The sequence below is a fragment of the Alternaria incomplexa genome, assembly GCF_024043165.1.
Source record: "Alternaria incomplexa strain BMP 0042 chromosome Unknown scaffold_8, whole genome shotgun sequence".
Classification (NCBI taxonomy): domain Eukaryota; kingdom Fungi; phylum Ascomycota; class Dothideomycetes; order Pleosporales; family Pleosporaceae; genus Alternaria; species Alternaria incomplexa.
In genome coordinates, this window is record NW_026249857.1 from 1397518 (window position 1) to 1424915 (window position 27398).

The 27398-nt window shown below is 52.3% G+C and overlaps 13 protein-coding genes across 13 annotated transcripts; 6 read left to right on the forward strand and 7 right to left on the reverse strand.

Annotated features, from left to right (window-relative positions):
• Nucleotides 1-282: 282 nt before the first annotated feature.
• Nucleotides 283-4009, forward strand: J4E90_006259 (uncharacterized protein; the record flags this gene model as incomplete). The annotated part of the gene is made up of 3 exons (XM_051435806.1): nt 283-1779; nt 2335-3096; nt 3152-4009. The coding sequence occupies 3 exons, from the start codon at nt 283-285 to the stop codon at nt 4007-4009; spliced, it is 3117 nt and encodes a 1038-aa protein (XP_051290664.1).
• A 1080-nt stretch (nt 4010-5089) lies between these two features.
• Nucleotides 5090-6720, reverse strand: J4E90_006260 (uncharacterized protein; the record flags this gene model as incomplete). The annotated part of the gene is made up of 2 exons (XM_051435807.1): nt 5090-6457; nt 6604-6720. The coding sequence occupies 2 exons, from the start codon at nt 6718-6720 to the stop codon at nt 5090-5092; spliced, it is 1485 nt and encodes a 494-aa protein (XP_051290665.1).
• A 303-nt stretch (nt 6721-7023) lies between these two features.
• Nucleotides 7024-7476, reverse strand: J4E90_006261 (uncharacterized protein; the record flags this gene model as incomplete). Its single annotated transcript, XM_051435808.1, has 1 exon — nt 7024-7476. One exon carries the CDS (start codon nt 7474-7476, stop codon nt 7024-7026), a length of 453 nt encoding a protein of 150 aa, XP_051290666.1.
• A 2054-nt stretch (nt 7477-9530) lies between these two features.
• J4E90_006262 (uncharacterized protein) lies at nt 9531-10226 on the reverse strand (the record flags this gene model as incomplete). Its single annotated transcript, XM_051435809.1, has 1 exon — nt 9531-10226. One exon carries the CDS (start codon nt 10224-10226, stop codon nt 9531-9533), a length of 696 nt encoding a protein of 231 aa, XP_051290667.1.
• Nucleotides 10227-10771: 545 nt separating this feature from the next.
• Nucleotides 10772-11928, reverse strand: J4E90_006263 (uncharacterized protein; the record flags this gene model as incomplete). Its single annotated transcript, XM_051435810.1, has 2 exons — nt 10772-11854; nt 11896-11928. 2 exons carry the CDS (start codon nt 11926-11928, stop codon nt 10772-10774), a joined length of 1116 nt encoding a protein of 371 aa, XP_051290668.1.
• Nucleotides 11929-13376: 1448 nt separating this feature from the next.
• Nucleotides 13377-14260, forward strand: J4E90_006264 (uncharacterized protein; the record flags this gene model as incomplete). The annotated part of the gene is made up of 3 exons (XM_051435811.1): nt 13377-13428; nt 13485-13592; nt 13677-14260. The coding sequence occupies 3 exons, from the start codon at nt 13377-13379 to the stop codon at nt 14258-14260; spliced, it is 744 nt and encodes a 247-aa protein (XP_051290669.1).
• A 194-nt stretch (nt 14261-14454) lies between these two features.
• Nucleotides 14455-15064, reverse strand: J4E90_006265 (uncharacterized protein; the record flags this gene model as incomplete). Its single annotated transcript, XM_051435812.1, has 2 exons — nt 14455-14483; nt 14533-15064. 2 exons carry the CDS (start codon nt 15062-15064, stop codon nt 14455-14457), a joined length of 561 nt encoding a protein of 186 aa, XP_051290670.1.
• Nucleotides 15065-15810: 746 nt separating this feature from the next.
• Nucleotides 15811-18247, forward strand: J4E90_006266 (uncharacterized protein; the record flags this gene model as incomplete). Its single annotated transcript, XM_051435813.1, has 2 exons — nt 15811-15918; nt 15986-18247. 2 exons carry the CDS (start codon nt 15811-15813, stop codon nt 18245-18247), a joined length of 2370 nt encoding a protein of 789 aa, XP_051290671.1.
• Nucleotides 18248-18664: 417 nt separating this feature from the next.
• J4E90_006267 (uncharacterized protein) lies at nt 18665-19403 on the reverse strand (the record flags this gene model as incomplete). Its single annotated transcript, XM_051435814.1, has 2 exons — nt 18665-19300; nt 19356-19403. 2 exons carry the CDS (start codon nt 19401-19403, stop codon nt 18665-18667), a joined length of 684 nt encoding a protein of 227 aa, XP_051290672.1.
• Nucleotides 19404-20052: 649 nt separating this feature from the next.
• On the forward strand, nt 20053-20999 carry J4E90_006268 (uncharacterized protein; the record flags this gene model as incomplete). Its single annotated transcript, XM_051435815.1, has 3 exons — nt 20053-20074; nt 20253-20581; nt 20634-20999. 3 exons carry the CDS (start codon nt 20053-20055, stop codon nt 20997-20999), a joined length of 717 nt encoding a protein of 238 aa, XP_051290673.1.
• Nucleotides 21000-22457: 1458 nt separating this feature from the next.
• J4E90_006269 (uncharacterized protein) lies at nt 22458-23261 on the reverse strand (the record flags this gene model as incomplete). The annotated part of the gene is made up of 1 exon (XM_051435816.1): nt 22458-23261. The coding sequence occupies one exon, from the start codon at nt 23259-23261 to the stop codon at nt 22458-22460; it is 804 nt and encodes a 267-aa protein (XP_051290674.1).
• Nucleotides 23262-23600: 339 nt separating this feature from the next.
• J4E90_006270 (uncharacterized protein) lies at nt 23601-24462 on the forward strand (the record flags this gene model as incomplete). Its single annotated transcript, XM_051435817.1, has 2 exons — nt 23601-23607; nt 23657-24462. The coding sequence occupies 2 exons, from the start codon at nt 23601-23603 to the stop codon at nt 24460-24462; spliced, it is 813 nt and encodes a 270-aa protein (XP_051290675.1).
• A 1163-nt stretch (nt 24463-25625) lies between these two features.
• Nucleotides 25626-26559, forward strand: J4E90_006271 (uncharacterized protein; the record flags this gene model as incomplete). The annotated part of the gene is made up of 2 exons (XM_051435818.1): nt 25626-25935; nt 25997-26559. The coding sequence occupies 2 exons, from the start codon at nt 25626-25628 to the stop codon at nt 26557-26559; spliced, it is 873 nt and encodes a 290-aa protein (XP_051290676.1).
• Between the last annotated feature and the right edge of the window lie 839 nt (nt 26560-27398).

Here is a 27398-nt window from a genome sequence, read left to right on the forward strand (position 1 = left end):
ACTGGCGCCTTGGCGCTTGATTCGGCCTGTGCACGTTGGCTGACGACCATTTCTCGACCTTTCATTGTTCAAGCATCTGCACCCTTGTGAGACAAAGGTTTACACTTTGTTCGAGACGGCATCGTTCCGCAGTCACCAGTCCTGCAACAAACTCATTCAATTGGGATAGCTTCGGTCGGCACCTCAAGTTTGTCAACCTCTCTACGCGCTGACGTGTCTTGGGAGATCTCAAATCCTACCCTTGCAGGACATTGGAGTAACAAAGAGCTGGAACTACCGGTCATGGCCTCACCACTTACCGTGCGAAACTTGACGCCTGTCACCCTTTCGATTCAGCGTGTGGAGCGGTTTGAGGACCCAAATACACTACAGTCGAAAGCAAGCGGGTACTTCCTCGGTGCTCAAAGCACCCCATCCGCGGCGCCTACTTCACCTGAACTCAGCAACCATGCACAAAGCTTCAACGGTCAAGATCTTGAGACTGTCTTGCAGCCGTTCGAGTCGTATACTTTAACATTTGCAAACTCGAAGCAGTCCAACGCATCTACACTATCAAACCCAACCCTGCGTCTCATCATCCAGACTTCCAATGGTGAACGCCATCGCATTGATACGCACCCGTCACATACTCAAAAGTCAACACAGTCGTTCACCCCGCTGTCCGCAGATTCTTCAACAACCTACAAAGCCCTCTTTCACCCATCGAAACCAGTTCCCCATCTCTCGATTCATGTGAACCACATTCCAAACTACTCTGCATGGATGGGCTCATTACCAGATGATCTACCTCTATCAGCTATAAGCATCCCCGGATCGCACAACGCACATACGCACTATCGAGCCCTCCCATCTGTTCGATGTCAGGTCCACGATATCAAGGTACAGCTAGAAAATGGGATCAGGTTCTTGGACATACGTGTACAGCCAACACACGCGACGGATGCATCAAAGAAAGACCTTTACCTTGTACACGGCGCATTCCCTGTGAGTCTGACAGGACCGAAGTACCTTGAGCCCATCCTGAAGATATGCTACGACTTTCTCTTAGCCAACCCAAGCGAGACGGTATTGGTGAGTTTGAAGCGAGAAGGTGTGGGAAGCGCGACGGACGAACATCTTGCCCGCATCCTAGAGGAGCACTACATCACCCCCAATGCACGCCATTGGTACACGGAGAACGCGATACCGTATTTGGGAGCTGTAAGAAGCAAGCTGGTTCTGGTACGGAGGTACAATGTAGCCCGGACTGTGGCTTCATCTTCGAGTTCAGATTGCAAGAATGGCGGACTAGACGCAACAGCTTGGCCGCACAACGCAACTCACGCCGTCTTCCCATCGCACTCGTCCGCAACAACGTTCTGTCTCCAAGACTTCTGCGAGGTTCTAATACCAGATATCATCCCAACAAAGATACAGCATTGTAACGACCATCTTGTGCGTTCTGCTGCCGCCGTTCACCCAATCCCGGGCATCACGACCGATGTCACGAACCCAGTACCGCCAGGACCACTGTACCTAAATTTTCTCTCCGGAAGCAACTTTTGGAAGAAATCTTGCTGGCCTGGGGCTATCGCCAAAATTGTCAACAGGGGCATGGAGGAGTGGCTTTGTGAGGGGCATCACTTGGAAGCGCCAAACACGACGCCTCGCCACCCGGAGGTCGCAGATGAGAGCGCCGAGGGTGTAGTGAGGAGGGCGAAAGGCGGTGATGGAAGTACGGGTGTTGTTGTGATGGACAATGTGGGAGAGTATGGGGATTGGGAGTTGGTCAAGTTGATCGTGGGTATGAATATGGGAGTGTTGGCGAAGATGAAGGCACTGGGAGAGACTTGATGAAAGACCGATTCGATATAAGATCACAAACAATGTACATTTGAGATCTCAAATCCTGGTCGCACTTACACCCCACCTGTTGGCTCGTGAGTGCCATGTGCAAGTGATTGACGGGGGACGTCTGTGCATCTCCGAGATGCCGACGGAACATTTTGGCGATGCGCATCATGCATCTGGCATACCATAGCCCACGACGTGCGTACCATGCATTGCTCGGCTCTAGCAGATACGGCTGTCAACAAGACAATCCGACGATAGTCGCTCTTCAACGCCAATCCTAAGTGCGACAATTGTGGTGGGCCGGCGCATCTAACAATGTCCCTCCTCCGACCAACATGCGCATCGCTCGCGCGGCGACTCTGCACTGCACAACCGTTATCAGAGCCAACCCTCAAGTCGCCTTTATTAGCTCTCATACAGCGACATCGATCCTCGCGCCCGCGATGTCGTGCCTTCGTCTCCACGCCCCGCTATCGAGCAAGAGTTATAGACACCCCGCAGAACCCGAGCATCCCCCAATCACGCAAGCGCACAGTCAGGATAGGTCCCCTACCCGAAGGGCCAGTCAGTGAACCAACGATACATCGAATATTTGGGCGAAAGCTATCGGGTCACGACGGCAACAATGTTCTGCGGATATTACACCACCGGCGGACAGCAGGCTCGCTTGCCGATTACGGCGTGGACAATCTCGGGAAGCAATATACACACGTGAGCAGGGATACGGCATTGAAGGGCCTGGAGTGGTTACGAGAAAAGTACCCAATAGATGAGGCGCGTGCGGCGGAGGAATGGGCAGAGAAGGAGGCAAACCGTATAGCCTACGAGCTGTGGCTGGCCGACCCAGAGACCGAGTCCAAATACAAGGACCCCGCTCGCGCTTTCCGAGAACAAATGGAGAAGGAAGAGGCAGAGAGGATACAACAGGAAGCGGACAATCGGAAGATTGGCATACTGCATGCAGGCAAGAGTCAATTTGAGCTCAACATCGAGGAGAAGAGGAGACAACGATTAGAGGAGATTACACGGAAAGCAGAAGAGAAGGAACAACAAGAAAGGGAGATGGAGGAGAAACTTGCGACTGGAGAGTATGTGCGTACGCCGACTGGCACGCAACTCATGAAGCCCGGTCAAACAGCCTACGTCGACGTCTTCGGTCGCGAGCAAGTCAGCCGAAGGAAAGAGGAAATGGAGAAATACAGCAAGGCAGCTGTAATAACGGATGCAAAGACGGAAGAAGAGTTACTCGCACAAACCACCCTTGTAAGCACCCTCTCTCCTTTGCCTTCAGCTCGACACATCACTAAAACCATCGCAGGCGCAACGTCTCTACCCCATGTCCGCCTTCGTCTTCCTCACAGTCCTAATCTGCTACGGTTTCGCCCACTACTACCTCCCGCCCTCGCCCTCCTACCGCCTCCTCCCCGACCTCAGCCCCACAACCGCCACCATCGGCGCGCTGCTGGCCATAAACGTCGGTATAGCAGTAGCATGGCGAGTGATGCCCCTCTGGCCCATCCTAACCCGCTACTTCATGCACGTCCCTGGCTACCCGCGCGCCGTCCAAAGTGTCCTCAACGTCTTCAGCCACGTCCAGTACGAGCATCTCCTCGCCAACATGATGATGCTGTGTCTCGTCGGTCCCGCATGCTGCGACCTCGTTGGCCGCGGCACTTTCATGGGCACATACATCTCCGCCGGCGCCGTGGGTACTTTGTTCTCTCTGTACTGGGCTAATCTCGGTCGTGGAAATATTACGGCGCATTCTGTTGGTGCTTCAGCTGCTATTTGGGGTATCTCCGTTCTCTACTGCCTCCTCACCGATCAAGAGAAGATTAAAATCCCTTTTGTAAAAGACCAGGAGGTGGCGTTTTGGCCTAAGATGCTGTTGGGTGCTTTCATCGTGCTTGAGATTTTCCAATCGTTCAAGAAGGGGACGTCGACTGCGGATCATGCTAGTCATTATGGTGGCATGTTTGTGGGGTTTGTGACGGCGGGGTATATGCATGCGAATGGGTGGAAGGATAGGCCGCGGTTTGTGGATAGAGAGGGGGGCAATGCGGAGCAGGGGGTTCAGGAGAGGGCGGGCGTGGATGGGAAGACGGTGGACGTTGGTGCGGTTGTCAAAGAGGGGGTTAGGGAGGTTAAGGAGAGTTTGACGGGCGGTGGGAAGTAGGTTTCGTCATTGGCGTGTAGAGTTGAAGAGTGGTATTGTATCATATGTTTGTACAAAAGAACGAGTTATGGTTGCTGGTTCTGCTACGAATTGAGACAGATCTGGGGCTGTGAAGGAAGGGACAGAAGTTGTTGGTGTAGATGGCCAGGACTGACCTAGCCGTGGATGAGGATAAGATGACGAAGAGAAGGAATCTGGAGACTACAGACGCACAACCACCATGGAGGTGCTAACACCAAGGGATTCAGTTCAAGGAGCATGCGACAACGTTAAGCTTTCACGGCCCTATCTTACTCCATTATATCTCAGTGAAAGCAACTTCAGCGCAGCTACCAGTGAAGTAACAGCACCAGCGGACGATGCCATCGCAACACCACGCCTAACGTCACACAGCGCTCATACACTTCTGTCTTCCATTGTTCATTCTCTTCCCAGCTTGTCAAACCTATGGACAAACAACGTGCCGACTCAACTTCAAACCAACGCTGAGTGACCTTCATCCTTCCCTACTCAAATCAAATCATTCAATCCAGGCAGTCGGAAATATGTCGCTTCTATTCCATCTCCCAAAGTCCATGTCAGGCTGTATTCCCAGGATCACACACCGCTTCTGGCTATCTGATCCACTCCTCCGTACTCCACTCAAACGGCCAAACCCCCCTCCCCCAACACCAACCCCACCACCTCCGTTCCCCTCCCCACCAGGCACACCCATAATCAACAGGTCTTCGTCTCCAAACCCACGTCCACAACAACATCACAAAGTCCAGCATGCGCCCAGTTCTCGCAGCTGGTGCACTGGCTCTTGCTGCTGGCGGTACGGCAGTTGCACAGACAGATGTGCTTTGTGTATCGAGAGCAAGGGAGGGGCAAGTGTGGTTTGAGAAGAATAAAGATAGTTTTGCGTTGATGGCGGCGGAGAAGAGGGTTGTACTGGAGAAGGGGGAGGATGGGAGGTGGAGGGCGAAGGTAGATCCTGGGGAGGGGAAGTGATCACTCATTAATGATGGGTATCGACTAGGGATGCTGGGGCAGAATAGCTCATCCTAGCTCTTGAATATGTATTGAAGCACACATAAGCTACGTTTTGGTATCATCATCCTTCACAACACTGTCCGTCGCTCCAGCACCAGGCGTCTCCCCTACACCAGCCATCTCCTCCCCAGCCCTAGCATCCACCTTCATCCTTATAAACTCCTTCTTCATACTCTCAAACTCCTTAAACCCCTGAAAATACTTCCTCCTAAAATCATTCAACTCACTAGCCCTAGTCCCCTTCTCATACTCCCTCCTCACAGCCTCCGCCGCCCCCTCAGGCACCTCCTCCTCCCTGCGCCGCCGATACGTCAGCAGCCTGCGTGACCACTTGTTAAACGCCTGGACGCAAACCGACGTCAGTTCGAGACAAGGATGGCTCGGGATGATGAGCTCGATGTCCTCGTCATTCGCCGTGGGCATCCACATGCTGATTCGGCCGTCGGGGACTAGTGTTGCGACTGCAAAGGCTAGTATGTCATCGAGCAGTGCGGTGAAGGAGTAGGGCCGCTTCGGGGGTATGTACCCGGGTTCTTTGAATTGGTCTTGGTGCGATTGGCGTTCTACGTCGAGCAGTGCTTGCCGGGATCCTAGCACTTTGAGGCCTTCGCGGATGCCGTAGGGTGGGTCGCATACGATGCCGTCGAGGTAGCCTGTCGTGCGGTCTTTGCTGGGTGGCGGTATTCTCAGTGGGGTGTTGGTGAGATCGGAGACGAAGGCGCCTAGGTAGCTGGACTCTAAATCGTACTGCTTGAAGTTGCCGACGACGTCGTACTTTCCCGTCTGTCCCCTTCTTGCGCTGCCTCCTAGGCCGCGGATAGTGCGCCCGTCAATGTCACTCCCAAACACCACTGCTCCGAAGTGGGCGCATGCTATCGGGAAGCCGCCCGTGCCCATGAAAGGGTCGTAAAACAACTTCCCCGGTGCCACGTGTGCGATGTTAGCCGTCAGCAGTGTGAGCTCGGCGTCCATCGATGTAGTGCTGATGTAATGTCTCTTCTTGAGGTCAAACGTTTTCTTAGCTTCATTGCGACATGAATCGGCGATGAAGCGACCAAAGTAAATGTACTTCGGCTTCTTAACATTAAGATCGTAGTCTTCAAAGACACGGAACGCGACATCTGGGTTTCGCATCCGCGGTGGCCCCTTGAAGGCCATGTAGGAGAAGCTGTCGATGATGTCGCGCTGCTCATCGTTTGATCTACTTCCGCGATAGCCTTCTATGGTAAAGCGGAAAGATGCGTTAATGTACTGGGGCCACCAGGATGTGGTCAGACTGCGGATGGAGTCGTGAAGTGCGTCGTATGTTGATCCCTGGCCCCATAGCTCGTAGATGCCCTGTGCGAGGATGCTCCGTGCGATGGCTTTTCGTGCCGCAGCCTCTGACGGCAGATCGACAATGCAGTAGGGTGACTTTGATCGTCAGAATGTATGCTTTTGTAAGGCGTGACGCGACACCGGGATTGCTTTTTCGGGATCTGAACCAAAACAACACTGCGAGAGACGCGACCGATGAAGTTGAGACAGTAAGACTGCTGGGTGAAAGAAAAACTACTTACATCTTCTTCGTACTTGACGAAGTGTAAAGGCACTTCAGCAATATCGGCTAGCGCCTGCAGTTCGACTTTCCGGAAACTCTCATGCGCTTGCGCAAGCCTGACGAGATACTGAGGCATGTTGTTGTTTGATTAGAGAGATTCCAGGCTAGCAGAACCCTTCCGTGTAATACGCGTCTCAGTCAGGTATCGGCATGGCAGGCGACGATCACCGCGTCGACGCTTTTATCAGTGGTAGTCCCTTTGCGTCGGAGTCACGGACCAGCAAAATGGGGCACGAAAAATGGTGGGTCAGGGTCCTCATTCTTCATTGGCTGCCGACGACGTCGCTTAAAGTTTAAACTACATCTTTCTCCCAACCTCGCCTCGCATGCATCCATCCCGATTCCGATCTTCAAGTCGACTACAAGATGCAGGGCAAGACTAGTCTACCACACTGTCTCTACGCTTCCGCTCGATGAATTCCACGTCCGCTTGCGCTTCTGTCATGTTGCACACCAGGTTCTCCACTAGCTCTTCTTTTGTCGTGAAGCCTTCGATCCACCAATCCCGGAACTTCATCAACTCACCCACCCATGCGTCCCAGAGATAATACCCGCCTTCGTTGTCCCGTAGTATGAATTCGTCGCCTTTGGTTTCCTTGACCACTGGACAAAGACCTTCAATGTTGTAGTCTTTTGCAACATTCGCCTCCCGCTTCGGGTCGAAACACGCAGACAAGTACAGTTTCTTTGGATCGTTTGTCCATGATAACCGGAGGGTTGTGTCGTATTCGTCGTTGAGTTGGACGTATGGTATGCCTTCTTCGTCTTGTGTCTTTCCCTCGTTTGTTGTGTTGGGAACAAGCCGTAGCTTTTCTAAAATGGTTGCGAACATTTGCATGTCGGTGTCGCAGCGATGTTATGGTGGCACAGTGAGACCGGAGTCACTGTTAAGGAAGTGCTTTGGTTGCGCAATCTTGAAAGTGGACTTGTGGTATGTGTAGAAGACCCTGACTGTTCATGACTTGCGGATTTAATAGGGATGCATGTGTTGAACTGACGTAGACTAGACATCCACGGTGTAGACATGCCTATTTACTTTTTTCTTGTACCAGATATCGCGATACTTACGTGTCAGCGCAAAGACGGGTGATCACGGCGCTATGTGTGATGACTGCACGATAGTCACAATACGATTGTTTTACCCAATCGTAGCGCTCCCACAATACTATTTCGGATATGTTTACCAAAGTACAATACACTTGTCAGTAGATGCGATCTCGGGTACGTAGCCGTGTACCGAAACCACACTGTCAGGTGCCGCGGGGCCGGTCGGGTGAAGAGAAGGATCGTCATCACGGTCATGTTCCAAATGGATCGGGTTAACTTCCAGGTATGTTACAACGCATGCAAAGAACTCCACTGTTTCTGCTCCATATGTCATGGCTTAGTGACCGCAACTTGGCCTATAGAGCTTGCTAACACCACTTATATGTTGAGGAGAGATTGCTGGCCGTTGTCATCCTCGTCAATCACAGTTCGAGGGTCTATGTCGTTGGAATGTGAGCCCAAGATAGCCACTCCGCAACCGAAGCGCATTTCCACGGCGAGATCACTGGGGTGGGATGGCCAAAAGCGAAGACCGCGCACATTGAGTCGAGTCGAGACTTTGGTTCCTGACCCGCTGAAGTGAGGTACTGCATCCCCCCTTGGCCTGACACGAGGCTAAATCTCGAGGACTTTGGTACGTGTGGTAGACCACTGCGGGGTTCACTGCTACTTTTTCGGAGACTTGATGTCAGAGTCGTTCGAGACTTGATACGTGTCAGTTGATGAGTAGCAAAACATTGTAGTACGACGCACTATCCCGTGTTCTAGGCGATCATGATCAATGTAGTTCCCACATGATGGGGAAGGTTTGATGTCACAAGAGCCAAAGCCAGCCTGACAAGGCGTCTTACCTAAAATTGATAAGCAGTGGCTTCAAGCATCGCGCCGAGTGTGTGTCTTGTAGTACTTACCATACTGAGGCTCGGGATCTTTACAATGTACATCTTCTGTGCCACACCAGCTGTAGAAAGAGCAACAGAATTTCAAGCCACATGAAGTCTGTCCATCGGCTGAATCAATGCCACACATTGCTTTCGCATCGCAGTTGGAGATACACTTCTCGCCACAATTGTTCGATTTGAAACCACATTTACCTATAATTTGAGCGACGGGATTAGTTGTGACTCGAGCAAGAATGAGAAATGGATTCTAAATACTATCAGAGTTGCCTAGAAAGGACGTTCATGTTAGCACAGTTCTTGGACATATGACAATGGGCATACGTAAAGCAGGAGCTGTTAAGACAAAGGTTTCCTGGTCCGCACTGAACAGGGCCTTCGACTGCCTGTCTCTTTGCGAGTGCGCCACGTTGGTGCATTTGATGATGAGATGAGCGACGCCATGTCGAAGCTGGGTCTGTCTCGTTGAGTAATCTTGTCCCATTGACCGAGCCTGTAGAGGTTCTTCGAGTGCCAATGGTTCGACATCGTGAGCACTGGCAGCAAGCGAACAGAGCCTCGACGTCGCATCTCCGCCCTGTAGTCCTTGGGCTCTCAGCGCAATTGCTTGGGGCTGGCAGTCAAATTCTGCGTCGACTTCAATGGAGCCTCCTATGCATTGCTTCGGCAATGCTGCCCATCGCATCGCAGCATAGGCGCCTGCAAACTCGCTGAGACGACTCGATGGACCAGTTTCATCCCGCTATTTGGCTGCTTTAGTGCTACGACTGATTGTAGCGGCAGGGACCACATGGCCGTGCAAGCTGCCGCTTAAATGTCATTCCAGCGAATCACGGCCTGTCGCTCAGCACACCGTTAGCGCCACGATTCAGGGCATCGACTTAGGCAGGAAAGGGAACGGTCGCTGTTGTCGCTAACTCTGCTTGGTCTTGGTGAGCTGCTACGGCCTGTTTTTCCTTTCCCAAAACAAATCTAGGGTTTCTCCATTATCGCCTTCAACGAAAAGAACCACGTGAATACTATATTCTTCCTGGTCGATTTGGTTGATCATAGCCCTATCGAAAAAGACTCGACTTCCTTCTGGGATGTTGCCGCTTCGAAGGAAATGACTGAACTCGTGGTCTTCTCCAGATCCATCTGCCCAGTCCCTGTCATCATCATCAGGGACGACTTCCACCGCTTTGACACCGTCGCCCAAGTCCACCGGGTTCATGTACAGTTCGTCTTCGCATTGCATAATCTCTTCCTTATTGACATTGAGGTATGAGTGGACTTGCGAGACGAAATCATGTAAAGATATAGAAGAGCCATCCTCCTTGTCGATGATCAGCGGCTCTGGGGCAGCGTATCGGTCTTCCTCCTCTTGCTCGTCCATGTTGCGTTTCTCCTCGCAGACGTCGATGTAGACCGAGATTTTGGTGAACGGGGGACTTGCCAAGGACTCTGAGGCGATGCTGGCGCCCATGAAGGGCGTGAGAGCATTTCCAGGATCTTTGACTTGGATGTCGTTCAACGAGCCGAAAACGTCCCAACGGAGTCGTTCCAACAGGTCATCTCGGAGTCGGTCAAGGTAACCCACCACCGGCGGATCAGGCGTATCCTCGCGGTCTACCTCGTTAGGCAGGCTAGGCTTCATTAAGAAGAGAAATAAAAAAGTAGGTGGGGCGGAAAATTGCAGTTGGGGGTCAAGAGACTGAATGGTTCTCGGTGCGAGCGTGGGTGGTGGTCCGAGCGCTAACTGTGCTACCGGGTAACTTACCGGCCCGCACCCACTTTTTCCTACACCTATGTTGTGTTCTAGGCGATTACGATTAACGTAGCTGTGTGCCGGTGTGATGGGTGTAGTTCAGGAAGCAAGTTAGTGATGCAATTGGTGGTTCAGTCTAGACGATACTGATAGACGAACGACGAAAAGCATGGGCGATTAGTTGCGCCTACCCATCAGCATGGACAAAGACAACGTTGGACACGAAACAAGGCTTCTGAAAGGAGAATTGGATATGGAACTCTATCATAGTTGACAAAATGAGAATGCAGACGCCAGAACGCTCATCGCTGATGCAGAGCAATGCAGTCGTCACATGAAGATAACCCCCTCACCAGTCTGACAGGTATTCCCCCTTCTCTCACACGCCGGCCTAAACTTTGTAGTATGTCGCGTGCGCTTGTACGGCACTATCCTCACGTCCACAGCCACTTGCGGCAATTCTTCGCGCCACAAAGACAAGGAAGCGCCCCCTCACCCGGCTCATCCATCTCCTCCCCCTCTTCCTTATCGAGGTAGTCGAACGTCAATTCCTCGCCCTTTGGAATGAACCTTCGTGCAAAGAACGCGATGTTATAAACTCTCGGATCGTGCTTGTTGTACGAGACAGTGTACTGCCGGCAGTTAGGGTCACATGAGTGGTTGATGAACTTTGTCGGTCCGCCCATGAACTCGCCGTCCACAACGTAGAGGTCTTCTTCTTTGAGGCCTTCCGACTCAGCGAACTTGTCAAGCGAGTAAAGATAGGATGCCTTTGCTTTTGAAGACGAGGTTTCGCGGCGGGTAGCTTCGGCATCTGTTATGACTTCACCGCGGTAAGTGTCGATGAACTGGCCCTCGTGCAGATCTTCTTTGCACCGGAGACCCCAGCCACGTCCGTCGTTCGCTCGGAAGATCTCAACTTCGACTTGTCGCCCAAACTGAACGTTCTTATTACGACACTTGGGGCCGCATTTGCACCTATCGTTGCACTCGTAGATGGGACGACGGGAGTTAAGATAGAAAGGTACGAGACAGCCGGTCTTCTCTCGTTTCGTGCCTTCAGCGAAGTAAGGGAATTTCTTGGGAAAGCCCATTGTTGAATCTCCGTTTTCGAGCGCAAGTTGGTATTCTCGCTTGCTTTCTTCATCCAGACGACTCTCATCCACTGCTGCGTACTCTAGACAGTCACATTTCCTTGTGTATTCGCATCCGATGTCACGACCCATTTGGGGTGAACATTTTTGGCAGCCTTGTTGTGTTTCGACTGATGCGCGGTAGACGCCTTGTTGCTCGTCTAGGACGTATTCGGAGATGTACCGGAAGCGCAGTGAGGGTGTGGTTTTGTCTACCACGTTGAACAGGTGAATAGGTTTGCCTGGTACTTTCGCTAGCCTCCGAACATACTCATTGCGGATGTACATAAGTGCTTTGTCGACACTAGAACGGTGTGCAATGCGGTTCATCTCTGGTGTGGGCACGGTACGAATGTCAAGTTCCGGTATGTCGTGACCTGAGGCCTGCAATATGTCAGTGAAGCCCACAAGGGAACGTTTGTTACGAAGACGTACTTGTCTACAGAAGACATGACCATATTGATCAGCATCCAAAACTCCGTTGTATATGTCACTAGCTGGAGACGTGACTGTTGCTGCAGATGACACGGATGAAGATCGAGAGGCTGACGGCGTACGACTCTCTTGTAGTCGTCGATCGAATGGTGAAGAGCGGCGTTCGTACGATGAAACCCCATCAGGACTCTTTCTTTTCCTCGAAGGTTTGATGTCTGAAGGTAGCGGTAGGTTCCTAGATAGGTTAGTAACATACCAAAAGCTAGTACTGAGATGCCGCTTACTTCTCTCTCACTTCGAGGTAGTCCTGGATCTGCTCTAGACATCGCACTAAGTCCTTAACTGAGTGCCAGCTGAGCGGAGGTTTCGAAGTCGACGTGTCCGACGTCCAGCGCACCAGATATTGCTCGTCCTAGACCCTGATATCAGCATCGCGCACGGACCACTCGGGGTGAAGGAGTACTAACACCGTTCTGAACGCGATTTGACACAATTGAATGCACCTAAAGATAGTTTTAGTATTAAAACGCGTGCGACCGAAGTTTAGAGAGTACTTACGCGGTCTACTAGGACACGGCGCCTCTCGTGTCCGTTAGCCGGGATTACGACCATAGATGGCATCCCTTGCGCTGCAACTGCATCGCGTTAGCCTTCTTTCTCGGCTTAGCCGGCATGCTCGAGATCTTTTGTAATGAAATCGAGCTGTATGTAAAGTATGCGTCGCGTTACGAGGTATCTAGGTAGGCTGCGAGCGTAGGACAAACATACCTAGAAGACAGCGGAGTCCAAACTAGCTAAAGAATTTAGACCCTAGCAATATTGCTATGTAGAAGAGCTTACTAACGTAGATAGTTCACGTTAGATGTTTTTCTGTTACGCTGTTAGGAAAGTGAAGTTAGGCACCTAGCTGCTAGAGCTAGTTCGTGACTGTAACTAAGAGCAGACAACGCTTAGTAAGCATGCGCACAGACTATACAGCTAACACGTCTTACTTAATCTGTACTAGCTTATTTAAGAGCTCTTAATCTAGCTAACTAGCGTTCTATTACCTAGGTACTACTTTTTATAGATCTACTATTCTTTCTAACTATTCTAAGAGCCTTGCAAAAGCTTCGTGCAGAGACAATGCTTGGATGTTGCCTTACGTGCAACGCGTCGAAGTCAGCCTAAGGTTGTAGCAGTAGATTTAGTCGTAACGCGCTTCAGAACGCAAATCTCAAAATTAGCACAGAGAGCCTCTTCGAGCGTAATTCTAGCAACAGGGACGCGCAAGACAATAAGTTGTCGTGCCTGAAATGCGCGTGTTCGCCCAGTCCTCCAACATGCGCTAATTTGCATGTGGCGGCCATGGTGCCCGCCTTATCGCTATCTTAGCGGCATCCATGAGCCCTCCAAAAAAAAGTTCGGCCCGCATGTCAGGCCTCAGAGCAAAGACATCGTTGCGACGTATCACGACACATCACAGCACATCATGGCATCAGACGCGCAAAACAACCCTTTCATAAGGAACCTTGCTTCCAGCGGTACGAAATCACTACGTTGAGGAGACACTCAGATGGAACGCTGACTTTTGCGACAGACAAGAAAGTTCGCGACAATGCACTCGATTCACTCAAGACATACCTCGGCGCGCAATCAGAGATATCAGAACTAGACCTGTTGAAGCTATGGAAGGGCTTATTCTACTGTACGCGCTTCTTGTGCTTCGGCTTAGAACACCTCCCCAAGGCACTTCGCAAACCATCCTGCAAAGGCTAACAAGAACTTTTAGGCCTATGGATGCAAGACAAACCCGCTCTTCAGCAAGGCCTATCGCGCGACCTCGCCTCGCTAGTCTCAGTTCTTCGAACCCCCGTCGTACTCCCCTTCATCCGCGCCTTCTTCCTCACCATGTCTCGCGAATGGACCCGCATCGAAGCCCTCCGACTAGACAAGTACCTCTACCTCATCCGCCAATACGTAAACGCGTCCTTCACCTTCCTCAGCCGACATAAGTGGAAGAAGAGCCTGGTGGAACAATGGAACGCGGTTGTGGAGGAGACCCCGCTGGAGTGCGAGAACATGAGGATCCCCAATGGACTGAGATACCATGTCATGGATGTTTGGGTCGATGAGATGGAGAAGGTTGAGGGAGAGGCGTGGGAGAAGGAGGATGAGAAGGAGACGGTGGAGACATTAGTGTTGCCTATCGAGAGGATGGCCAAGGAGGGCAAGTTGAAGACGCTGAGGAATGCCGCGAAAGAGGTTTTGGCTGATGATAGGTTAAGAGCTTGGAGGGGGCAGGAAGTGGAGATGACAGAGGAGGCTAAGGATGACGAAGATTCCGAGGCGGAGTGGGGAGGCTTCGCAGACTAAGCACTATACCATCTGAAGGTCTGAGAGACACATTGCATATGATTTCAGCGAGGCGTTTAAGGAAGATTTGTCCTGCACATAGGGCATGGAAAAGTATTATAATTCGGAAAGCAATCTACAAGACACCGAACTTCAAAAGAGCATTGCAAGGAATTTGATCCAGTTCCGTGGATTATCCCAGCTTCCCCATCGTCTCAGTCTTCCCGGGTATTAATAGCACCGTCTAGATCAAATCAGCGTACACCTTCGCCCATTCCGCACACAATACTTACATCCGTCACTCCTCCTCGCACCACCGTCACCCGTCTTCTCCTCCGTATACCGACCGAGCAAATCCGGCCTCACAAAAAGCACGTACAACCTCCACAAAAGCGGCGGCACCAAACACGCCACACTGACCGCAGCGACCTTCTTACTGAGTGCCGCACCCGGCCCCCCTCCCTCCAACAAATCCAACACGATCATTGGGATCAAAGCCGCCTCTCCGAGCCCCAAGAGCATATACGTAGGTCGTCGGCTCTCGATCCCATTGCGCGTATTGGTTGCGCCGGCGAGTAAAGCGGATGTTAAGCCGCCTACGATCAGGCCTCCGCACAGACGAGCAAACAGGACCGAAGTAGGATTGATATCGCGGGAGGGGTTGTTGAGGAGCAGGGAGAGCGTCCAGCGCGTGTTTGTTATCAGCGGGATGGTGAAGAGATTGGCGAAGGCTTCGAGGAGAAAGGCTTTGCGGATCGTGGAGCCGTTCTGAGATGGGTCGGGTGTGATGGTTGGGTTTGCGGCTGGTGATTTTGTTGTCGGCATTTTGATGGTTCAGAAAGTTGTTTGCATAGGGCGCATGGGAGGTATTGGGCGTAGATATGGATTAGGTATTTGTTTACATGTATCCGGACATGTCGATGTCGTAGTCCAGGTTCCAGTCTACTTGACTTGGCGTGACTAGTGCGGACGTCATGATTTCGTTACCCAAAAAGAAAGACCAAGGGAGCGCAATCGCCATTGTGATCATGCGGTCATGACAAAAGCCTAGCTGATCTTGGATCAGGTGGATGCATCGACCTCTCCTGACTCGCTCCGTATGTATACGCATGCAGGGCGCGTTGCATCCTGGTTAGTCGCGTCTCTAGTCAGGAACGCGTCCATGATCTTTCGAGGCCGAAACCTGACATGCAGTGATGCATTATGTGTGTCTATGCACCTGCGCTCTATTCATCTCGTTGGCTTAGTGAGTTTGCGGCTTGTGACATGTGGTCTCCTGCTGAAGATGCGCGAGCTGGACGCTGTCAGCACTCAACCATCGACGCATCGTTCAGATGCGTGAAAATGATTGCCAATGATCAATTTCAGGCATCTAGTCATAGCGCTGGCGCAGTAGTGATATTTATGAAGCTCAAATGAAAGATGGGTTATGATGTCAGACGAGGGCTAACGGACCGACCAACCATAGCAGACCTCAGCTTTCTTGGACCGCCGGCTACTGACCGCCAAATACTTCCGGCAGTAATCTTTCGTCACCCACCACACAATTGAACGCAACTCTTGGGCCCATCATGGGTCGTCGACCCAACCAGTTGATTCTCGAGTACTTCGAGCGCGGACCGAAGCTGGAAGATGCAAGCAACCGCTACCAGCACACGTGCAAGTCGTGCGGCGAAAAGGTGAGTGACCCCGCTCCGCAAAAAAGTTGACGGTGTAGAGTGAGCAATAATAGCTTACACATCGCAGTTTCCCAAAGGCCGCATAGACAGTCTCACGAATCATCTCGTCAAGAAATGTCCCGCTTTACCGCTTCAAGACCGCCAGCGCGCGCTGCTGCAGATGCACGAGCTGCCACTCCCCGACAATATGACGCAGACGGCCACCACCAACGCACCCGGACCGAGCCAGATGCAGCATGGCCAGAAGATGAACCTTCCTTTTGCGCCGTCGAAGCAGCTGTCTGCGCTTGAGACGCTGGCGGAGGTGTCGCGACAACATCTGGACCTCTCTGGGAAGCGCATGGCAGAGAAGCAGCCGTCGCAAGCGCACAACCATGGCAACCACAACCATAACAACAATGCGAGCCATGCAGGGCTTTTGGAAGAGTTCCTGATACAGGATGATCGGCCCGATGGCTCTGATATGGGCGGCCTCTCACACGGGATGGACATGTCGCATCCGCCAGCAATGCCCTCCATGTACCAGTTCAATGGATCATTACATCACTCTCCAACTGCATCACCACACATGGGTCATATGCCTCTGTCAAGCTCTGGATCGATGTCGCACATGGTTCCGTCTCTCGTCATGGCAGCATCAGCAGCGAATGACCTCATGCCGCTGTCAAACGGTATGCCTATGGAGTCGGACATGAATCTCTCAGCACATGGTATGCAGGGTATGTCAGACGGCAAGTTCTTCCATCCCCAAGGACGAGGACATTGGCCGAACATACAGCCCAACTCACTGGACCCGATGCTACAAGACCATGGCAAGGAGCAGATGCACGCGAACGACCAGTTAAATAAGGGAATGAGCCATCAACGACCACTTGCAATGAGCCCAGGCAACCAGACCCACTTCACCACCGACTTCAGCATGAACCAGAAGCCGGCCAAGCCCAAGGTCAGGGGACGTTTCACAGACTCCAGACGGAAAGAAGTACAGGAGGTGCGCAAGCGAGGTGCGTGCATTCGGTGTCGCATGCTCAAAAAGCCATGTTCGGGCGACAACCCATGCAACACCTGCCAAAACGTCGAGAGTGCGCGATTATGGAAGCAGCCATGTATCAGGACAAGGATTGCAGAAGAGTTCGGTCTTTACTCTGCAGGTCTTCATAGCGTGTTAGCATTCCATGCAACGAATCAAGCCAAGGGCCAGATACGGCTCGATCAGACTCCAGGGCGCATAGAAGCAACCCACTTCCCTCATTCCGGTATCTTTGCTACTTTCACGCCGTTGAAGTGTCAGCAGACGCAGACAGCGCAAAACGCGGACATCGATCCTGCGATCTTCGCTGGACTAGCTACTCCGGATCTCGAACTCATAGACAGTGATGACGATGTCAGTGGGAAGCTAGACCACTATATCAAAAAGATGGGTGGCCACTTTGCCGATACCGAAGACTCGAACTTCATGAGGATGACTGTACAGACCGCCAAGAGCGTTGCATCGTCAAGCGCAGATGGACTAATATCAAAGGCCCTAGAACTCTGGAATCTCACGCGCGTGCTCACGTCCCGGAACTTTGAATGGTTTCTCTTTTCAAATCCCTCGCTCGCGCCTACCATCACGCCATCTACATTGGCACCAGGAGATATGGAGGACGCCACTCGCACGCCCATCACGCCCCTCGAGCACGAATCTTCCTACAGCCTTATCACTACACAGCTCATGGGCGCGACAGAGAAGCGAGCCGCGTGTCTAGCACGCATCGTAATGAATGACCTGGAACGACGCCTCCTCCAGCGTCAACAAGCCAATCCCTTCGAAACCTTCCTCGTCGCCGTCATCCTCCTCGCCTGTGTAGAGCGCATGTGCTGGCTGTTCCGCTCCTGGGAAATGCCATCCACCAACCTACCCGCCCCAGAAGCCGACGACGCATTCAAGCACCCACCCAGTGCTGACAACGATCTAGCCACAGCTCTACAATCTACTTCATCACCGCCAGCCTCTCACCTAGACCTCCCTCCCCACCAAGCGCCCCGTAATCCTAGATGGCCGCTCGACAAGTCCCCCTCGCTGCTCTCTCAGCAAGGCGAGAAGTTCAGCGATATCCTCAACATGCTTCTTAAGATGCGCGGCGTCCCTCCTAAACCCACGCCCCACAGTCCGGATGGCGTACTCACTGTTTGGAGCGAAGACACGACTGATAAAGTAAGGGAGTGGTATGATGGCATTGCTGTGACATTGCAGATGCTAGATCAGAAGGCGAATTCGCGCTTTGTAGGCGAGGATCCCAAGGAATGGGAGTTGAAATTTGTTGGCAAGATTATTAGGGGGGACTAAATGATTGTGTATGTGGGGGTTTCAGCCTCCCTTGTTGTGGGTTCATGTACTGGAAGAGATGAATTGTGTTGTCATGATGGATTGGAGGAAAGCTTTGTTGTGGGTGGATGCATGTGTGTGGGAGGACGACTGATTACGAATTGATACCAAACACGTTATGAGACATGTAGTTTGACATGGCGTCGTGAGTCGCGTTCGCGCGCTTTGAACGAAGAGACGTTGCTACCACGTAAATCCTGACAGAAATGTGGTGATCATGTCTGCTACGACAGATGGACTGTACCATCGTGTCTGCACTTCAGATTTAGGGGTATGCAACTGCTCCTATACTACGCCTCAACACCAAATCAGCGCATCACGCACGCTCTGTCTAGTCTAAAAACCCAAAAGATGTCCGTATATACAACCCCATCCCACTCAGCTCTTGAGCGCCTCCAGCCGTCCCCGCATCTGCGCCAACATCTCCGCCTGATCCTCTTCCTCCTCCTCTTCCGCCTGCGGCGCAGCCGGCAACTCCTCCTCCTTGGCCTTACTCGGCGGCAACCGATCCTTGAGCACCTCACTCAACACCTTATCCACCTCCTCCTCAGCCTCATCCGCCTCACCCTCCAGCATCTCATTCTCGCCCAGCGTATCGTCCAGCATCTCCTCAATAATCCCCGCCTTCATAAGCTCAGAGCTAAGTTCGCGCATCGTGCCCGTCAGCTCGGGTAACCTGACGAGGCTATTCACGTCCTTCATGATGCCCGTGCTCGCCTTGATACTCCCTTCTATTTTCCGTACCGAAAACGCTTCGTTGACTTGCATCTGCACGCTGTTGAGCTGCGCTTTGGACGTCATGAGGCGGTTGTTTTGCTTGCGGACGCGGATTAGCTCGCGGGCGAAGATGCGGACGTCTTGGTTGGCTTGCTTGGCCATGGATGGGTTGCGGGCGGCGCGTTTGGAGGATTGCTGGATGAGGGTTTTGGTTTTTTGTTCGGTCGCTTTGAGCTGTTGGATGTCGCGGTCGAGTTTGCGGACGTTTTGGCGGACGAGGGCGTTGCATTTGCGCTTCTGGGGGAGGGTTAGAGGTGGGTGGGGAGTGGAGGGGATGGGGAAGGGTAAGTACTTGTTCCTCGGGTGTGGGCTTCCACAGGAGACCTCTGATGGTCTCCATGGTGGGCGCTCAATGTGGTGTGCTCTGCGATTGAACTGCCTGATGCCTTATCGAGGTGATGTATGCGCAAGTGGATGCGGATAACGCGGGTGTCGGTGAAGGTGTTCAGACAGCGCGTCTCGTCAACTTCGCTAATGTGGTTGCGGTGGAAGCGTGTTGGTCAGTGATTTGTGGTGGAATGCAGAATGCAAGACCCATGTGCACGTGTAAGGGTCCGAGGCGTTGTTCGGGTGCCTTGCAACCGCTCCAGGATCGAGCTCGGGCCCATTGTGACGTTGAGCTCTTTCGCGGGGCAGTCGCAACAACCCACTAGCCCCAAGCATCCAGCCAGCATTGCCTCGACGCAGCACTGGGAGAGACAGCAAGGCGCATCTAAGACACCTATCGAATCTGCCGCTGCATATTCCTGTGAGTTGCTTTCCGTAATTGATCGACCAAAACCGGGGCCCTCAACTCCAAGTTTCCATAGCTTCTATTGCTTTCCACGCTAGTCCCTCCACATACTGCATTTCTTCCACCTTCAATCTGCTTCGTCAACACAAACACTACACCACAACTACACACCACACTCCCCGTAAAACCACTCCCACGTCCTGTACGACCCTCCGAACTCGATTGGAAACATCAACAGACAACTACCACCCTCAACATGTCCACTGTCACTCCCGAAGGTAAGCTGCAGCCTTGCCCGCTATGCAAGCTCTGAGATGTTATCGGAGCGCACCACATGGCTGCTCGTCCGCTCCCAGCCCTCATTTCCACGTGCGCCTTGCACCGCCTTTCGCGACCGATATATACCATCTTCAGAGCCTGCAACCACTATACTTGACAGATGCTAACGCGCGACAGTCACTTGGGCACAACGCTCATCCGCCGATGACCCGGAGAAGAACTACGTGTACCTCACCATCGTCGCCGCCGATGTACCCGAGTCAGATCTCAAGCTAGACCTCAAGGAGCAGTCACTCAGCTTCAAGGGTACCTCAACATCCAAGAAGTGCACATACGCCATCGACCTCGAGTTCTTCGCCGAGATCGACCCCAAGGAGTCCAAGATAAGCCACAGCGGTCGCGATGTCACAATGGTACTGCGCAAGAAGGAGATGAAGGAGGAGTTCTGGCCCCGCCTGCTCAAGGACACCAAGAAGATGCACTTCCTGAAGACCAACTTCGACAAGGTAGGCTGAGCGATATCGGAACATTCAAGAGCAGTACGCTAACTCATTACAGTGGGTCGACGAGGACGAGCAAGACGAGGCACCCGAGGACGAGTCTATGAACCAGATGAACCCAATGGCCGGCGGTGGCGGTGGCGACGGTGGCTTCGGCGGCATCGACTTCAGCAAGCTCGGCGCTGGCGGCGGTGGTATGCCCGGAATGGAGGGCATGGACATGGCCAGCATGATGCAGGGTATGGGCGGTGCCGGCGGAATGGGAGGCATGCCCGGTATGGGCGGCATGGGCGGAGACGACAGCGACGACGATGACGACGACATGCCCGAACTCGAGAACGACGACGAGAACAAGGCCAGCCAGGACAAGACCCCCGAGGCGGCCGCATCAGGCGACAAGCCCAAGATTGAGGAGGTGGCGTAGTTGCTCCATCTTCTTGCGACAAGCGTATGACTGCACGAGATTGATTGGGTGGGCATGGCGCGCATGACTGGTGACCGGCGTTTCTGCCTCAATCTCTTTGAGGCAAGAGGGGTTGGAGTCTGATACCTTTGACTGAAAGATGGAGAAGAGAGGTTGCATCTATAGGTCGCTTGCGTATTTCCGAGTCCTATCCTAGCGTGCTGGTGCGCAGTGCGGGTTAATGATCACATCATGGAGTATATGACAAAAGAATACGAATCATGTTTCATGACTGGATCTAGGTTGCAAGATACATGGTCATCCGATGCAAAATTCCATCGCATTTATAATCTTTCTCATGTGTATAGTACACGCACCGGCCCGCCTACGAAACCGAACTGTACGGAGGTGAACCTAAGTCTGTCAGCAAAAGCCTGTATATCTCTCCCGGCATTGCTGCACCACACGTCAGCTTCGCAAATCATCAGCTTGACAGACCGGTGAAGCCCTTTGACAGCCATACGCCCTCACAGTCAGACTTGTTAAATATGTTCCATCGGTACTGTAGCCTGAAATATTCAACATGACCGCGCCACATTCAAGCAGCCCTCAGACCGTAAAGCATGACGGATATAATGCCCAGGTGAGCTCCTGTAGTCGCCAGCTTCAAACTCACACACAATTGATATCAAGTTCTTGTTTTGACAGCATCCAGCCAAGAGTAACACTTCCAACAACCGCGTCTTTACGTCGGTACATCAAGCAAGATGATGTTCAAATTAGCATACATACTCACCCTTCTGAGTCCCTTCAGCCGTGCCGAGATACTAGAAAATCCATCCCCTAGAGATCTCGATATCCTTGTCCCTATCCCCGACCCCCTTCCAACAACGCCATTCCCCATGCGTAAGCAGCGAGAATCGTCCAAAAAACTATCCCAAGGTCTAATCACATGCCAGCTCCACAAGACAGCTACACCTGCCAGCGTAACCACACCCGGAACAGACACCCCCAAGCAAAGCCAACTAACACAAATCGCAGGACTGTTTGGTCAACAACACCAAGAAGACGACCAGCCCCCGCCGGAAGTATACCAGCGCCACCGCGTTCGTGTCAAACTCCAGGGACCGCTGAAATGGCGAGCAGATATGGCGGGGCATTTTTACCGGCAGGTTTATGATGATTCTGGTATGTGTCTTTCCGATCTTGATAAATATGGGTTTACAGCTAACGATAGGGGTGTTAGCCCATGAATGGTATATACAGTGGTGGAGCTATAACCAGGGGCGAGCATATCGTGTTTTGACAGATGTTCATGGTGGGTTTGCTCCCCTTGTCACAATAACATGGCTGTTAGTGTATTGACATGATGATCCAGGTCGTAACTACACTGCATGGATCTAGTCCATCATCCGGTCTGTTCTACGAGTCTGAGACCCATCTCTTCAACGCACTCAACCTACTCAATTCCAACATGATCTACTTCCCCCCCTGATTAAAATTCATACTATACCCCCCACTCTTCTCATCCTTCGTAAACTGAAAATTCTCCGTACTCAATCCAAACGGCTTGAGAATCCCATTGCCCAACTGCTTCAACTTGCCCATCATATCCGCCATCTCCGTATTCTTCGCTTCATCCAACTCCGCCGGTAACTTCCGCAATGCGGCTTGAACGGCCTTTTGATCGAGGCTCGAGAGCTGGTGGGGCGGTTTGGAAAGGGCTTGGTAGTCTTCTAGGGAGCCTTGGAGCGAGGCCCAGCCACCGACTTCATGTCGGGCTTTTGCGCGGCGGAGCAGGGCTTTTGTGCGGAGTTTGTGGACGTCGTTTATGGTGTGATTTGTCCGCGTGAGAGCGTCGAGGTAGAGTTCGGTTGTGTCGTCGATTTCGGCGATTGCGCCGCCGCCGGTTGTTGCGTTCGCGCCATCGTTTTCTGGCTCTTTTTGCGCTGGTGGGTCTATCCGGTCTAGTGCTTCAAGTGCTTGGGTCGCAGATTCGACGGCTTGCTTCCATTCTGAGAGCTTGAGGTGGCAGGCTGCGATGTTGGAGCGGAGGACGGCGATGTCGTATTCGAGGTATGAGGGACAAACTGCTAGGGCTTTTTCGTAGCCTTGTATCGCGCCGTTGTATTCTCCGGATGTAAAGGTTTTGTTCGCTGAAGCTTTCTCCGTGTTGGATTCGTCGAGTAGCTTTTTCTCCTCGTCTGGGGGGAAGATCTCAGGTGTTGAGGTTTCGATTGCAGATGCTTCTGCTTTCGTCGCTGTTTCTTCCTGCGATGCCATTCTAGCTTAATTCTAAAGTGGGACTGACGCGTAAATTGTGTATAGGGTATGCGGGTGTGTTTGGAGAAAAGGTCGATCTGTTTTCGAAGTGACGTCTGTGGTCGGGGGTCCGACTAGCGTGCCTCGGCCACGTGGGGTAAACATTCACCTAACCCCAACTTTCGACAAGCCTCAATTGAACCTGCATAACACCTTGAAACAGCCAATCCGTCGACTAGGACCTCTCTAGATACATCAAAGATGAGCTCTACGTAAGCAACATCCTCGAGATTGAACTCATCCCTACTAACCGCCCTCAGTACAACCCCACCACCCCGCATCCGAGCAGCGCTCTTCGACATGGACGGTAAGCCACCCATCACTTGTCCCCTCACCACCACTAATAACCTCACCAGGCCTCCTCATCGACTCCGAAGACCTCTACAGCATAGTAACCAACACAATCCTCGAACGCTACGGCCGCCCACCCCTCCCCTGGTCCGTAAAAGCACAACTGCAAGGACGTCCTGGACCTCAAGCAGGCAAAATCTTCCACAACTGGGCACAACTCCCCATCTCACATGAGCAATTCCTGGTCGAGCAAAAAGAACTCCAGAAAGATATCTTTTCGACCACGAAGCCACTACCAGGTGTTATGGACCTACTTGCAGGGCTGAAGTCCAGGGGCGTACACATGGCGCTCGCAACAAGCAGTAACAAGAACAACTTTGAGATCAAGAGCAAGCACCTAGGCGACCTATTCGACCACTTCAAGAAGGAACATCAAGTCCTAGGCGACGACCCAAGAATACCTTCTGGCCGCGGTAAACCCGCGCCGGACATCTACCTCCTCGCCCTCTCCACGCTCAACAAGACCCTCGAAGCAGAGGGTCAACCACCCATCCAACCAGAAGAATGTCTCGTCTTTGAAGACAGCGTGCCGGGCGTTGAGTCGGGCAGGAGAGCGGGTATGCAGGTTGTGTGGTGTCCGCATCCGGAGTTGCTGGTTGAGTATAAGGGGAGGGAGAAGGAGGTGCTGGCGGGGTTGACGGGGGAACACAAGGAGGATGAGGAGAAGCAGTTGCAGAAGAGTGAGGTGGAGGTGATGCAGGGGAAGAGGAAGGTCGGTATGCCAGGGGAGATTGATGATGGGTGGGGGAGGTTGCATAAGAGTTTGGAGGATTTCCCGTATGATAGTTATGGGATGGGTGGGAAGGCGTGAGGTATAGAGTTGGGATTCTGGTTTGCTAAATGCTGGATTTCTAGCTTATGGAAAATGCGAACTCCAGCGGCTGATGGGCTAGACCCATGCACTGTAATTACGACCTATTGATCCAAGTCATCATACTGTCTAGGCTTCTGATCGAACAGGAGGGCTACTAACCATGCTCGTCTTTCAAGGTGCGGTATGCGCGGTTCTCGTTGTAGTCCCACCACACTGTGTGCCACTGCTGAGCTAGTTTCGTTACATTAGCTACCGACAAGTTCCGTTGAGGCTGAGAACGCATACCGTCGTTGTCATAGCGTTGTTTGTAGTGGTAACCCGCTTGGTCCCATTGCCAATTTGGACCCTGTTGGGGTTGGGGGGATTGCTGCTGGTGATTCAGTTGTGGTTGTTGATAGAATTGCTGCTGATGGGTTGATTGAAGTAGTTGATGGCTCGATTGCATTGGAAAGTATACTTGCAGCGAGTGAGATATCTGCGATGATTGCTGCGCCTGAGGTGCTTGGTTCCCTTGCAGTGCTGGATTTACTTGCTGCCGCCGACCCATTATCTCTGCTATCTGCATAAGCTCGGCCTGCTGGGTTTTCTTCCTGTCGCGCTCGCGCTGCTCATTATACCTCACTCGATTCCCTGATTATGTCAGATAAACTACTCACAGATCGCGGAGACTTACCCCCGGTCCATGGGCGAGCCAAGCCGGGATTTCCATGTGGAGGACAGTCTTCCCATTCAACTGCAGGGGTTGCCATTGAGTTTAGTTGTATAAAGAAGTTAAGAGATGATGTGTGATGGTCCCTGAGGTGAGTGTACCCAAGATGTTCAGCAAAAACCACCCGTCAGTCGTTCTATCTGGCTTGCTTAGTGCTACTTAGGTGCGCATCGGGAGAAGAAAACTATAGGTGCAACTAGTATTGTTCAGATATCTCACAGCCCCAGGAGAGTATGCGGGCAGAAATATCAACGGCACAAAGCAGCTGGAGTAGGAGTCAGCCTGACACGGCATCAGGCTGGAGAAGACCACCACTAGTGTGCTAAGCTGGCTGACAGCGCGGCTGACTGCAGGCCACAAGGCTGGATTCTGTCATCACAGTTCAGGAAGGCGGGGTTAATCAATTCAGTCCCTCTGGAGGACTTCTACCTGCTTCATCTGACCGTTTGCGATGACCACGACGTTACTGGAGCGAATTCAGAATGGCTACCCCGGACTCGCGAAATTTATGGGACAGAATCTGGACCAGGGGCTGGGAATCTTCAAGCAATTTGCCGAACTCAACACTCGCAGCCTGCTTTACATGCAGGCTGAGCTTCTCTGCTTGCAGCAAGAGCTCGATGTTATCACGTATGTTGATGAGCATGGAACCGATCCCACTACAAAGAACTTTGCCAGAAGTGTGTGGGAGATGAAGAAGCCTCCTAATAGACCTCAATGGGACAAGGTACTTGAGATTAGAAGCAAGCTAAAGGACTACAGTATGACACTATTACCTAGGTACGCTACGCGTTGTCAGACGAAGTACTAACACCTCCGAAGATGACTGTCTGCTCCAACAAGCCGATATGGCAAAACTAGATCGCGCGAACAAGAACGATCAGAAGTGGCTGAGAGTCTGGTTGCAGCACCGAAAAGGCGGCAAAAGCTTTCTCGAAGGCTGCGAATATCGAGCATACGACGAGATGGAGCACCCAGATCTAATCTCCATCTCCAGTAGGCCTTCCAACGATAGGTTCACGCGATGGCTAGAGATGAGCCTGGTACCTCATTTTCCTACTCCCCTACGGACATCGGTTCTAGTAAGTACCAATTCCACTCACATCTCCACTGCGCTCACCGTCTCGAACCAGGAGCCGATGGCGGGATCAGAAGAGACGGGAATAGGCCGCGTCAAGCTAGAAGTTCTCCACCGATTCGCTCGAGTACTGAACGTGGTACTTTCTGCAATCATCCCGTCGACCGCCATCGTCGCACTGTATTTGATCAACAATCTTCCATACAGAATCGCGGCTGTCGCAGCCTTCTCGGGAGTGTTCGCATCTGTCTTGGCTATCTTCACGACGGCACGTCCGGTCGAGATATTTGCAGCCACCGCAGCGTGAGTTTTCCGTTGTTGGATGTAGACGGTTTCGCTAATAGACTCAGGTTCACTTCCGTACAAGTCGTTTTCGTGGGCGGAACTACTGGCGATGGCGGGCAGTGCCAGTGCAGCCCGTAATATTCGATACGCGACAAAAGATTCCAGCTCTTTATGTTCCAGCCGTGCATTGATTTGTATATAATCACTTTAAATGGGAGGATTTGCTTTTTCCCCTTCATCTAGCTGAACATGGGTACACATTGGGTTTTCTAGAAGGGTGCTCGACAGGCCTGTCAAGACATCGCTATCCTTGCAGGGCAGCATTAGCTCCCGTTGTCTAACCACTAGTCAGGTCCCCTTTCTCAATGTCGCTGCACCATGCTCGTCGCATCAAAGGACACATTTTGAACATGCTATGGTTTTATAGGACGCGTGTGGTAGCCGGGAGATATCCATGGTTGGAGTTGGAATGTCCGGCAGCTTCTTCGGCGGGGTATCAGGATCTGTCGTCCAGTCGTTACCAGCTGCCAATGACGCATCCAGACATGACGTGCCGTTATACGATTGGCTGCGAGGGTTAGTCCCGGCAATGAGGCACCCATGTCATGTCGAAATGTCGTGTTATTAGCAGTGACGGAGACGCGTCGTAGCACCAGGCGGAGGCGTAAGAAGACTGCAGATTATCTCAGATGTGAGACGTAATAGTAAAGGCGACATTGATCTCCAGCGAACGAGTTGTTGGAGGGTCGGGTATTTGATGCATGTCGTTGCTGCAGCTCTTTCATGTGGCCTCGGCGGAAAGGCCCCTGACGCCAACTGGCAGAGGGCGCTAGCAGCGTGCATGGCTGACATTAGCCTCGC